The 14243-nt window shown below is 38.1% G+C and overlaps 1 protein-coding gene across 1 annotated transcript in view; it reads left to right on the plus strand.

Annotated features, from left to right (window-relative positions):
* LOC139766169 (polycystin-1-like) overlaps positions 1–13878 on the plus strand; it is a 303003-nt gene extending 289125 nt beyond the window's left edge. The window contains exons 58-61 of the mRNA XM_071694439.1: positions 228–358; positions 5918–6105; positions 10310–10434; positions 11554–13878. Of these exons, the coding sequence (XP_071550540.1) occupies positions 228–358; positions 5918–6105; positions 10310–10412 (422 nt within the window). The 3' untranslated portion in view covers positions 10413–10434; positions 11554–13878. The remainder of the gene's footprint in view (positions 1–227; positions 359–5917; positions 6106–10309; positions 10435–11553) is intronic.
* The last annotated feature ends 365 nt before the right edge of the window (positions 13879–14243 follow it).

Raw genomic sequence — 14243 nt, forward strand, 5'->3', positions numbered from 1 at the left:
CTTGTTATCACCTTCCCATTAGCCCCATTCACGGATGTTCCCATTTGTTCTCTTGTCTTAAGCACTTTATTTACCTTCTCTGTTCCTTCTTTTATGATATGATACGTAATGATAATGATAATGTATGAAAAATATTTTCTGTGCTTGTTTTAGAAAATTTTCAAAATTCCACAATTCAGTTTTTGTGTTTTAGTCATTTCAGTCTTTTATTGTATTACTCTTTTCAGGAAAATTCCAGTTTGAGGAGATGAAGCAAGTCTCATTGATGGTGCCATTCATGTTTTTCATCTTTGTGCTTTGTAATTCTTGGGTGCTTATCAACCTGCTTCTCACTCTCATCATCAAGTCTTTCACTCAGGTCAGTTGATTTCACCTGTGAGTTTCTAGTGATTAGAAATATCTTCTCTTTACTTTAGCGTAGCAGTTGGAAAAGAAAAAGGTAGTGGAAATGGCAAGCAGGTGGACAGGACACAGAACTGCACCTCTGGGTTGTTGAGATTGGAAGTCAGATACTAGGTGGAGATAACTCTCCCACTATATCACTTAATCAGAGTTTACATGGCCACAGTGCACCAATATGAGATGGGTGCCTATGCACCAGGTCATGAGAAGAAAGATCATGAGAGGCAAGTGTTTTGGGAGCAGCTGAGTGAGTGTGACAGCAGCTTTGATGCAGGAGAGCGGGTATTAGTGATGGGTGATTTAAATGCAAAAGTGAGTAATGTGGCAATTGGGGGTATAATTGGTGTACATGGGGTATTCAGTGTTGTGAATGGAAATGGTGAAGAGCTTGTGGATTTGTGTGCTAAATAAAGACTGGTGATTGGGATTACCTGGTGTGAAAAGAGAGATATACATAAGTATAGGTATGTGAGTAGGAGAGATGGTCAAAGGGCATTATTGGATTATGTGTTAATAGATAGGTGTGTAAAAGAGAGACTATTGGATGTTAATATGCTGAGAGGGGCAGATGGAGGGTTGTCCGATCATTACCTTGTGGAGGCGAAGGTGAAGATTTGTAGAGGTTTTCAAAAAAGAAGAGAAAATGTTGGGAGGAGAGAGTGGTGAGAGTAAGTGAGCTTGGAAAGGAGACTTGTGTGAGGAAGTACCAGGAGAGATTGAGTATTGAATGGCAAAAGGTGAGAGCAAATGACATGAGAGGAGTGGGTGAGGAATGGGATGTATTTAGAGAAGCAGTGATGGCTTGTGGAAAAGATTCATGTGGCATGAGAAAGATGGGATATGAGCATGTTAGTAAGGGTAGTGAGTGGTGAGATGAAGAAGTAAAGTTGTTAGTGAAAAAGGAAAGAGAGGCATTTGGACAATACTTACAAGGAAGAAGTGCAAATGACTGGGAGATGTATAAGAGAAAATGGGAGGAGGTCATGAGGAAGGGACAAAGATTGAAAAAGAGGGCAAATGAAAGCTGGGGTGAGAGACTATCACTGAATTTTAGGGAGAATAAAAAGATGTTTTGGAAGGACATGAATAACATTCATAAGACAAGAGAACAAATGGGAACATCAGTGAAGGGGGCAAGGGGGAAGTAATAACAGGTAGTGATGAGGTGAGAAGGAGATGGAGTGAGTATTTTGAATGTTTGTTGAATGTGTTTGAGGATAGAGTGGCAGATGTAGGGTGTTTTGTCCGGGGTGGTGTACAAAGTGAGAGGGTCAGGGAGAGTGGTTTGGTTAAGAATGAAGAGGTTGTGAAAGCTTTGCGGAAGGTGAAATCCAGCAAGGCGGCAGGTTTGGATGGTATTGCAGTAGAAATTGTTAAGACAGGGGGTGACTTTCTTGTTGATTGGCTGGTAAGGATATTGAGTGTATGTATGGATCATAGTGAAATGCCTGAGGATTGGCGGAATGAATGCATCGTGCCATTGTACAAAGGCAAAGGGGATAAAGGTGAGTGTTTAAACTACAGAGGCATATATTTGTTGAGTATTCTTGGGAAATTACATGGTAGGGTATTGATTGAGAGGGTGAAGGCATGTACAGAGCATCAGATTGGGGAGGAGCAGTGTGGTTTCAGAAGTGGTAGAGGATGTGTGGATCAGATGTTTGCTTTGAAGAATGTGTGAGAAATACTTCAAAAAACAGAATGATTTGTATGTAGCACTTATGGATCTTGAGAAAGCATATGATAGGGTTGATAGAGATGGTTTGTAGAAGGTCTTGGGAGTATATGGTGTGGATGGTAAGATACCAGAAACAGTGAGAAGTTTTTACCAATGATGTAAGGCATGTGTACGAGTAGGAAGAGAGGAGAGTGATTGGTTTCCAGTGAAGGTCGGTCTGTGGCAGGGGTGTGTGATGTCCCCATGGTTGTTTGATTTGTTTATGGATGGAGTGGTTAGAGAGGTAAATAAAAGAGAGGGGCAAGTATGCAGTGTGTTGGAGATGAGAGGACCTGGGAAGTGAGTCAATTGTTGCTTGCTGATGATACAGCATTGGTGGCTGATTCGAGTGAGAAACTGCAGAAGTTGGTGACTGTGTTTGGAAAAGTGTGTGAAAGGAGAAAGTTGAGAGTAAATTTGAATAAGAGCAAGGTTATTAGGTTCAGTAGGGTTGAGAGACAAATTGATTGGGATGTAATTTTGAATGGAGAAAATTTGGAGAAAGTGGAGTGTTTTAGATATATGGGAGTGGACTTAGCAGTGGATGGAACCATGGAAGTGGAAGTAAGTCACAGGGTGGGGGAGGGGACAAAGATTTTGGGAGCAATGAAGGCTGTGTGGAAGGAGAGCAAAAATGGGTATGTTTGAAGGAATGGTAGTTCCAACAATACTATATGGTTCTGAAACATGGGCTATAGTTAGGTTGTACAAAGGAGGGTGGTTGTGTTGGAAATGAAAAGTTTGAGGACAATATGTGGTGTAAGATGGTTTGATCAAGTATGCAATGAAAGGGTAAGAGAAATATGTGGTAATAAAAATATTGTGGTTGAGAGAGCAGAAGAGGGTGTGTTGAAATGATTTGGACATTTGGAGAGAATGAGTAAGGAAAGGTTGACAAAGATGATATATGTGTCAGAGATGGATGGAACAAGGAGAAGCAGGAGACTAAATTGGAGATGGAAGGATGGAGTAAAAAAGGTTTTGACCAATTGGGGCCTGGATATACAGGAGGGTGAAAGGTGTGCAAGGAATAGAGTGAATTGGAACATTGTGGTATAGTGGGGTCGATGTGCTGCCAAAGGACTGAACCAGAGTATGTGAAACATCTGGAATAAACCGTGCAAATTTCTGTGGGGCCTGGATGTGGATAGGGAGCTGTGGTTTTGGTGCATTACACATGTCAGCTAGAGACTGAGTGTGCACAAATGTGGCCTTTTTCATCTGTTTTTGTGGCACTACCTTGCTGAAGCAGGAGGTAGTGATGCTGTTTCCTGTGGGCGGGGCACCACCAGGAATGGATGAAGGCAAACAAGTATGAATATGTACATATGTGTATATACGAACAAAATGCATAGGAAAGCGCACCTTCATATAACATACAAACCTCCTACAGCCAGGATTGAAGCTGGAACCCCTGTGCAACTGGTGGGAATGCTACCACTAGGCCATGGGCCAGGCACAGGGGTCCCGGGTTCGATCCTGGCTGTTGGAGGTTTGTATGTTATATGTGTATATGTTTGTGTATGTGTATATGTATGTATGTGGTATACCACATCGTTCCTATTCACTATTTTCCTTTTTCACTCCATCCTACCACCTCCAATTTGGTCTCCCGCTTCTTTTTGTTCCCTCAAACTCTGACACATATCCTCTTTGTCAATCCCTCCTCACTCATTCTCTCTATATGTCCAAACTACTTCAACGCTCGCTCTTCTGCTCTCCCATCCACACTCTTTATTTCCACACATCTTTTTTACCATTTCGTTACTAATCAAACCCTTTCACACCACATATTGTCCATAAACATCTCATTTCCGACACATCCACCCTCCTCTGTACAACCCTATCTATAACCCATGCCTCACAACCTTATAACATTGTTGGAACTACTGTTCCTTCAGACATACTCATTTTTCCTCCAAAATCACATTCTCTCCCTCCACACATTCTTCATCATTCTTAGAACCTTCGTCCCCTCCCCCACCCTGTGACTCACATCCACTTCCATGGTTCCATTCACTGCTAAGTCCACTCCCAGATATCTAAAAAACACTTCACTTCCTCCAATTTTTCTACTGAACCTAATAACCTTGCTCTTAATCACATTTACTCTCAACTTTCTCCTTTCACATACTTTTCAAAAACTCGGTCACCAACCTCTGCAGTTTCTCACTCAAATCAGCCACTAGGGTTGTAACACTGATGAACAACAACCGACTCTCTTCCCAGACCCCCTCATCCCCACCATACTGCATACTCACCCCTCTCTCCAAAAGTCTTGCATTAACCTCCCTAACCACCCCATCCATTAACAATTTAAACTACCTTGAAGACACCACACACCCCTGCCACAGATTGACCTTCACTGAGAACTAATTACTCTCCTCTCTTCATACTCGTATACGTGCCTTACGTCCTTGATAAAATCTTTTCACTGCTTCTAGCAACTTACCTCCCATACCATATATTCCTAAGACCTTACACAAAGCATCTCTATCAACCCTGTGATCCTTCTCCAGATCCATGAATGGTACATACAAATCCATCTGTTTTTTAAGTATTTCTCACATACATTCTTCAAACACCTGATCCGCATGTCCTCTACCACTTCTGAAACCACACTGCTCTTCCCCAGTCTGATGCTTTGTACATACCTTCACCCTCTCAGTTAATACCCTCCCCTATAATTTTCCAAGAATACTCAACAAACTTATGCCTCTGTAGTTTATACACTCACCTTTATCCCATTTGCCTTTATACAGTGGCACTATGCATGCATTCTCCCAATCCTCAGGCACTTCACCATGATCCATTCAATATCCTTACCAATAAATCAACAACACAGTCACCCCCTTTCTTAATGAATTCTACTGCAATACCATCGAAACCCACTGCGTTGCTGGATTTCATCTTCCTCAAATCTTTCACTACCTCTTCTTTCTTAACCAAACCATTCTCCCTGACCCTCTCACTTTGCACCCCATCCTGACCACTTTATCATCAAACCCATTCAACAAACCTTCAAAATACTCACTCTATCCCCTTCTCACTTCATCACTACCTGTTATTACTTCTCCACTTGAAAATGGTCAGAGTGGTGTGCATGATCTAGTATTTGCTGATAACCAAGGGGAAAATGAAGTACAATAAGTTCCCAAGTGCACTTTCATGTGATGATCGCATTGTCAGGGGAGATACAAGTATGAGATAGAAGACATAAAAGGGTCAGTTGATATACAAGGAAGAGATGTAGCTGAGACATCATTGGTATGTGTATGTATGTATGTATGTATGTATGTATTATTTACAGTACATCTACCCATCTAGATTCTTGCTCCTGGGGCTCCTTTCTTCTTTTATTGGGCCCTGCACTGCTCAGGAAGCCAGTCACATCCACTGAGAGGGACCACAGTCCAGGGCAGTTGAGTAGTAAGTTTTCATTGTCTTCACTGCAATAGCTGTAGTGTGGAATGAAGAGGTCTTGAGATATGTTGGATCACTGTTTGTTGTGTTGTGGGGATGGTTGATGTCCAGGAAGTAAGCATACATTGCTGCCTCTGCACCGATTATGAGGCTGGACATGGTTCTAGCTGGTGTATTTCCAAGAAATGTATCTCAGATTTGCAGGAAAAGACCCTGGAGAGAAAAGGTCTTCAACTGTTAAAACCTACATTTTTTGCATATTTTATAATGTGGTAACAACTTAATCTTATTGAAGAGTTCAGTTAGCAATTAAACTTTTATAATTGCTTTAATGAATTTTTAGATATGCAAGATCCCTCCTTCATTCTCTATCAGGTGAAGCATGACATCATGAAGCAACCAAATGAGTATGAAATGGTGGCATTCGTCTGGGGACGTTTTCAGGCTTTCCTTGGAATGAGAGGGCCAACCCATGTATCCCCCATCATCAACACTACCTCAGAGATGACCAGCAAAGACTCACAAGATAACTGTGTTGAAGATTTCCCTGACAAAGTTGACAAGTAAGGTTCTGTGGGTGATAAACATGATAGGTTGAGTTTAAAGAACTTTCATAACGTGAAGAGCAAGACCACTGATAACACTGTTCGTGGTACTGTACTTGTTTTCACCTTCCTGTAATTCTCTTGTGTGCTGATATTACCATACAGGGCTGGAAACATTGCTGAACTGGAAAATGTTCATAGTTTCATAACGACCTTCATCTGTGCACTATGGTATATATCTTTTTATATCTGTGATACGATATGAAAGGGATGGCCATGGCAAAAGAGTCTCAACTTATTCCTGTCCTAACATACCTCCCTTGCATTCTTCCATCATATCTCTCCCACCAGCACTCTTCCACTCACTATGATAATACTTAAGAAATACTGGAACAGCCTGAAAGCCTTAGCATTAGACTCACTAGAACACATACACAAGGGATTGGTCATGATTTATACTTGGAAAATACTGGAAGGCTCAGTCCTTAACAAAAATCAAAAGATAATATCATGTGGGATTAAGGATGGGTACTCTGTACAAATCAAATCTACAAATGAAATATGTAGAAAAGGTGATGTGCAAAATTCTAAGATCTCATGTTTTTAACCCACAACCAGTACATCTAATGAACATCATTGGATGACCCCCTAGAATTGTTCAGAACAGAAGTGGGCAACTTCCTTGAAGACATGCAGATCAGCCTGGGTGCACAAGATGTGAAAAATTTAATGATTAGCAATAAAAAGGAGATTTGGTCACAGACGCACTGTAACTGCAGTTAAGAAGATAGCTCCTTAAACTGATGTTAGGTATATGTGATATTCATTTTTAGCTTCAGTTTCACCTCAATAATTTGTTTTGATTGTTACATTATTCACACACATTTTTGTCATTTTTAATCATTTTCATTACTTAGTCTTCAAACTGTGATCATAAGTATCAGCTATTGCAGTGATTGCTTAGCCAGGTTGATTCTTTTCAGTAACTTCATGATTTATTGTCTGTGAGCACTGATGTTATCCAGGACTGTTGCCTGGCTTTACTTTTGCTGTTGTAAAGACAGGAGTAATGGATCCTAAGGGGTTAAGGCAACTTGAAACTTTTCATTTAGTTTCTTATATAGTAAATATCATCATCATAATCAGTAACTTCATCACTTGAGTCTAATTTATTATCATTAGATTCACCATTGAGTCTTTATGTTGTTTCATTTGCTTGTTCACTGAAAACATCAGTTTATGGAACACTTTCAGAGTACCCCTGTCCATGTATACATATGCTTTTTTAAACCTTCTGCTATCTGATGTATGTACCTTCAGCACTGGTGAAATGTTCTCATATCTTCATTGCTGATTCTGTCTTTATTTTGCCATTTACATGTGTTATTGAACTGGATATTTTCTCATACAAATTTTACTTCTTTTTTTCTTCTTTTTGATATCCATGTTCTTACTTCTTTTTAGCTATCATAGAAAGATTTTTCTCCAGTATTTCGTTTCAGTCTTCTCATTCTTACATTGCAGTCATTATTATTTCACTCTCTTTCACATTCATGTTCAAAGGTTCATCCATCCAATCGTAACACCATTAAGATATTTTCATGTAATTGATAATAGTTTTTATCTACTAACCTTGTATTAGATAGCACAGGGCCAGTATTAGCTAGTCATAATTTCTGAGTGGTGTATCATAAGTTATGTTTTCAGCCCGATAAGAATTGTAATAAGCTCAGAAATAAGGCTGGCCAGTATTCATTACTCATGAATTGTACGCTCTTTGATATATTACCAGAGGAACTTTTCATGCATACATAATAAAGATAATGCCATCATAACTTCTCTCCAGTTAGGGCTAGTTGCAGCATGAGCTTGTATGGAGAATACCTGAAGAAGTTGAAATCTTTTAGATACTTGGAAGTGGACATAGCCAGTGGAACCATGGTAGCTGAAGTCTTAGGATAGGTTGACGGTCCTGGGAGTATAAAGGAATGTTTGGGAGGGGAAGTCAGTATCTGGGAGGGTAAAGGGAGCAGGTTTGAAGGTACAGTGGTCTTGACAAGGTTGTATAGATGCTGGGCATAGGCTGTAGATGAAAATGTTTAGAGAAGTGTGAATATGTTGGAAATGAAATGTTTGAGGACAATATATGGTGGGAGGAGGGTTGATAGAGTAACAGATGTTAGGGTAAGAGAGAGATGGTTAAATAAGAAAAGGAAAGTTAAGAGAGCTGAAGAGGGTGTGCTGATATGGTTTGGACATATGGAGGGAATGAGTGATGAGAGGTTGACAAAGAGGATGTGTGTGTCAAGTGGAGGGGACTAGGAGAAAGAGGAGACAGAATTGCAGATGGAAGGATGGAGTAAGAAAGGTTAAATGCTAAGGGCCTAAACATGCAGGAGGTTGTAATACATGAATCAGGTCATTTGAATCAGTCAGGGAAAGCTACAGAAAGGTGTGTGGGGCCTGATTTTTGAAAAAAGGGCTGTGGTTTCAGTGCAATACAAATGACATCAAGAGTGGATGTAAGTGAATGAGACCATAACTTACTTGTAGTTGACATCTGTTCCAGGTGAACCCATAACAGGTGATTTTGTAATATAGGTGAGCAACAGTATTATTCATCTAGCAAGACATACAGTGAGTGCTACATGATACACCTATTATTTTGGTGAAATCTTTCCCTACTCAGTGGTACTCCTCCATGCTCACTTCAATTCTGGCATGTATATCCTCTTAGTCTGTCTCTTTACTCATCCTCCCTTTATGTCTGAATCATTTTAGCATACTCTGGTCAACTTTCTTAATCATACTTGACTTACTACCAGACCTCTCTCATATACTGTCATACCTGACCTAATCATTCTGCCTTACACCACATGTTGTCTTCAGGCATCTCACTTCCAACACATCCATGCATCTCCATTCTTTTGCATTTTGGGCCCAAGAATCATACATACAAAACTGTCAGGACTACTGTACCTTTTGACGTACAGAAATTTGTCCCATCAGACAATGACCTCCTTCCCTACACTCCTTAGTGCGCCCAGTACCTTAGCCCCCTTTCCCACTCCATGACTCACCTCAACTTGGTTCTATCTGATGCCATATCCACTCTGAAGTGTTTGAAGTGCTCCACTTTCTCCAGATCCTCCCCATTCAGACTTACTCTCAAACCAACCTGTCTCTGCTCCCTAATGCATCTCTGCACCTTACTTTTGTTTACTTTCATTCTCAACTTTCTCTTTTCACACACTCACCCAGATTGTCTCCAGCTTCTGAGTTTGTCTTAAGTCTCCTGCCAGAACCATGTCATCCATAAACAGCACCTTATTCAACCCTATTACTTGCTCTGAGACCCTTGGATTCACTTCCCTCACCATCTAGCCCATAAACAGATTAAACAACCATAATGACATCATATATTTTGATGTAAGCCCACTTTCAGGAAGAACCACTCACCCTCCTTTCCAACTCACTCACATGCCTGACTGTCCTGTTTAAGATTCCTTACTGGATTTAATAATTTCCATGATCTGTACCTTATGTGTATTCATAGATCCTCCACATGGCCACTCTGTCACCCCATCATATGCTTTTTCCAGATCCATTAATGCCTCATATAGTTCACACTCTTTTTCCTCACCACTCTCCAATACTCATTACTGGGTATATTGAACATACTTATACCTCTGTACCATATACTTTATGCCATGTACCTCATATCTAATCAAAATGATTGCACGTTATGTCACAAACTCACACATCCTTTAAAGAATTACCATAGTACCCAGATTTTGAAATTGCAAGATCCTGATGCCATCTATTTTACCCATACCTTTGAGGAAAAAACTCTCTGATGGTTTATATTTTGAATGTATTTGCCTCATTCCTGCTGTTATGTTTGGAGCATCACTGCATAAATTCCACCCTTATCGTTAGCTCTTATGAACAGATGAGCTGCAACTTGGAGGATAAAGGTTATATTCAGATCAGATTCGAATGCATAGTTCCTCAGTAAGGTATCACTGAAATATTATGTTATGTGATTACAACTCCTTTCTACTCATATTGTTTGTATTGCCTTTACATAATATCATTTACATCGAAGAGTGTTTCATAGTTCATTTAGTTTCATTGAAGAATGTTTTATAGTTCATGTTAGGCACTGAAACAGGTTGCACTTTCCACATTATTTCCACACTTGTGTCTTTTCACCACACAGGTTCTTAGACTATGTGAATGCAGCATATTTCAGTGGTTCCCTTGATGTGAATAGCAAGGATGCCCTGAAGTCGTCCATGTACCAAAAGTCAACAACCCACTGAAGTGGCAGGCTTCATAGTGCAGGTATGGTAGTATAGTAATCATTTCAATGGAGTGCAGGTTATTCTGTGTGATATTCTTAATAGATTAGACATATAACCAACAAGAAAGTGATTCTTTGCAATAGGGATAGTATAAATAAAACTGGTTTAGTGTACAAAGGGGGCATGAGCTTAAAATCTTCTTTAAGATGCTTGTTGTACGATAGCTATTTTTCTGCCAGAAATTAAAATGTTTTTAGTGTAGCTCACATCAGTGTGTTCTTGGAGATACTGTAGAGGATTTAGAAGTGTGGACAATCTGTGAATGTTTGGTAAAAATGACATGCCATACACAGTAGTATTTTGCATTTATCTCTTTCATGTACAGTATCTTTGTTTATTATGGTTTTAGGAGTGAGGGGAAAAACTTAAATCCCCTGGGGTTGTTTCATTACATGACTTAGTTACAGATCAGTAACATTTGACATGCATATCTGTATGAGATTTTAAAATATTCACAATGGTATCATATGCATGCATACATCCACTCTCTAGATGTTGTGCATAATGCACCAAAACCATATTCCACTATCCAGAGCCAGTCACCAAAGACCTCTTTCTTGTTCCCCTTGACTATTTTCATGTAGCCCATTAGGAGTTATGTTGCCCTCTATATGCCAATTTGCTCCATTTCATTCCATCCCCTGGACACTTCACACTTTCAAACATGCTTAGGCCCCAATTACCCAAGGAATCTTTCACTCTCTTCTTTCAACTTGTATGAGATTTCCTCCTCCTCCTTGTTCCCTTTGCTTCTAACACATAGTTCATCTTACTTCATTTCTCTGCTGATCCTCTTATGTCCAAACTGTTCCTGCACACTGTCTTGAGCTTTCAACCATACTCTTCTTACTACCATACCTCTCTCTTACCCTGGTTGTGGACAGGGAGCTGTGGTTTCAGTGCATTGCACATGATAGCCAGAAAATAGATTTAAGTGGATGCAGCCTTTCTTCACCTCCTCCTGGTGCTACCCAGCTAATGTGAGAAATGGCAATAAAGTTTGAAAAAAAAATAAACAGTATTGATTACAGTGTATTTATGTATTTTTCCATTAAGATGAAATTAAGGGACTTTTGATTAATTTTCTTTATATTTTCAGGTTGACTTAATTAAGATTTAAAGCGTGGAGGCTGGTGATAAAGGATGAGGAGCCTTTTCCACACTCCTGGTTTATGGCAAGCCAAAGTCTTTGCAGCATCCTGAAAATAGTTACCTTCCTCTTGCTGATTTGCTACACCTCAGAAAATAGCTTGTTGTTCTTTGAATGTTAAATGTATTTTGTCATTATTATAGACAACTTATGTTTGATGCACCTGGTAGTGTTATTATTTGGTGTCATCAATTTAACATTTTCCTGATTTTCTTTTTAAGTTCACTATATGCTTTCAGATGAAACTCAGGTAGCCGTGATGTAGAATTTAAAAGTTTTGAAGAATCTTGCAACACTTGATAAGATTTTAAGATGTTAATGGTTTTCCTGTTTCTTTTGTAGTGTATGTTTTTTTTTATTATATTTAAAAGGAACTCTGATTGGGTAAACAGATTATCAGTTATACCACTTGATACATATTAAGATCAGATTACAGTAGTTGCATGATTTCTTGATTATACAGCAAAAACTCTGAAGTAAACTTATCTATTTTGCCTATATTCATCACATCTTTTGAGTGTTTAATGTTAAGGTTTGGCTTTAAAGACATACAAGTTCAAATGTGCTTGCTTTATGGTTGACATGTTAGCCTGTATGTGATTGATGATCCTCTGTTTATTTCTCCTCATTGCTTTTGTGAATATTTGTTTATCTTTATGATTGAATCTTTAGGTTATGGCATTCATGATCAAGCAGTATTTGATGACTTGTGATCAGATGGTAAACTGATCTTCAAAAGTTACCAGCCACATTTATTTGATGTACAATTTACCTTGAGAAAAGAAATCTGGATTTGTTATAAGTGTTATAGTTAGACTTTGATGTCAGAGGGTAGGCATTGCAGTCAGAATTTCTTTTCAGGGGAGAAACAGTTGACTTAGAATTAAGTTAGTGACTTACTTTGAAAATTTTGACTTTAGTAGTTAGACATGTAATCATTCTGGTAGCAAAAATAGCATTGTATTTAAAATGAAATATACTTGGATAACATAATAAGATTTTAAGAGGTATGCAAAAATAATGTTGCAATTAGACTAACATCTGTTTGGTTACTAAAATAACATTTTAAGTGTTAATCTGTAAGAAGTTAGGTGGATTTTCTTGTAGAGAGAAAAAAAATCATATTGGTAGCATCTAGAAGCATAGCATCACTATAGTTTATGAGGTACAGTTTTTCATTACATTTAATGTTTTTGAAACATTACAGAAGTGACCAGCCAAAATTTCAATTTCCTGTCACTGTTAGATACATTTATAAAGACTTGAACTGTAAGATAATAAGTAAAAAAGAAAAATTTAATTGCTAGTCCTCTACACCTCATTTTTTCTCCATCTGCTAATTTTTTATGGAAGGACACTAAATTTATTTCAAGATGTAGAAACATAATTTACTTATTTCAATAAGTAATTGAGGCATTTGAAACATCACATTGCATATAATAGTATTACATGCCAAAGGATTTTTCAGTGCAGCTATGAATATGAAATAAAACAGAATTAGCTCAACAAATGTATCCAGTGTAAACAAAGCAAAAATGCCACTTATAGAAAAGTGCTTTCAAGGCATACCATAATGCCCAAAGCCATGTTACCTCAATACAATGCTATTTTAATTTGGCATTAACAGTATAAAATGTAGCATTAAGTTTTCATTGTCAGCATTAGTGTGAGTTTGTGAAGACAATTCCACAAATTAATATAGAAGTGAAAAGGATTTTGAAATCACTGTTAGTTTCTTACTATAGTTTAATGATACTCTAATAAGAGCCATATATTTACAATTTTAATAAACTTATCCCAGATTCTTTGATAAATTTGAAATGTATGCATTAAAGTTGCTTACTTTATTATATACAGCTAAATTTTGTATTGTAAAATTCTTCTTTATGAAAAATGTTTTACTTAAATTCATGGCATTTCCATAACTTTTATGATAACAGAATTGAAAGTTAGATAAGAATTGTGTAAGACATGATTTTTTTTTTCACATGATGGATGTTGCAACTTTTCCTTGTGTGAAAACCATTACATGTGTTTTTGATATAATAATACTGGCAGTAGATAACTATTTACTTTTCATATACACCTATTCTTGGAAAATATGTAAGGTTAGGCTTCTGTAAACTCCATGTATCATGTTTCTGCTTCTCTTAGTATGAAATATTGAATGGGGAAAAATAGGTTAGGTTTTTCAATGTTAAGTGACACTAAGAAAGCACTTTACAAAACTGATTTGATATAAAGAGCTAGAGGCAAACAAAAACTGAAATACACTTTTCAAATCCTATAATGTTGGAGTTTTGATAAACACAGTAGTGGATTACCATGGGAATGAAGGGAGAGGCTCATTGTCTGAGATGATGCCCAACAGTAGACTCCTATTCACACTTGATATTTGTTGTAAAGATATAGAGATTCCACTTTGATTCCATATACTGCATCACCTTAGAAACAAGTGATGAATTGTACCTCTGCCTGATATATTCCTCATTCTACATCATATCTTGTACTAGGACATTTCACCTTATATATCATGGGTAGTGTAGCAGGCACCATATCCTTTTCCAGGTACTCTTCCATTTTCATCTTAAACTCAAGAGAAGTGCTTCTTTAACTCTCTGTGTATTACAACTGAAGGG

The sequence above is a fragment of the Panulirus ornatus genome, chromosome 57 (genome assembly GCF_036320965.1).
Source record: "Panulirus ornatus isolate Po-2019 chromosome 57, ASM3632096v1, whole genome shotgun sequence".
In the NCBI taxonomy this organism is placed as follows: domain Eukaryota; kingdom Metazoa; phylum Arthropoda; class Malacostraca; order Decapoda; family Palinuridae; genus Panulirus; species Panulirus ornatus.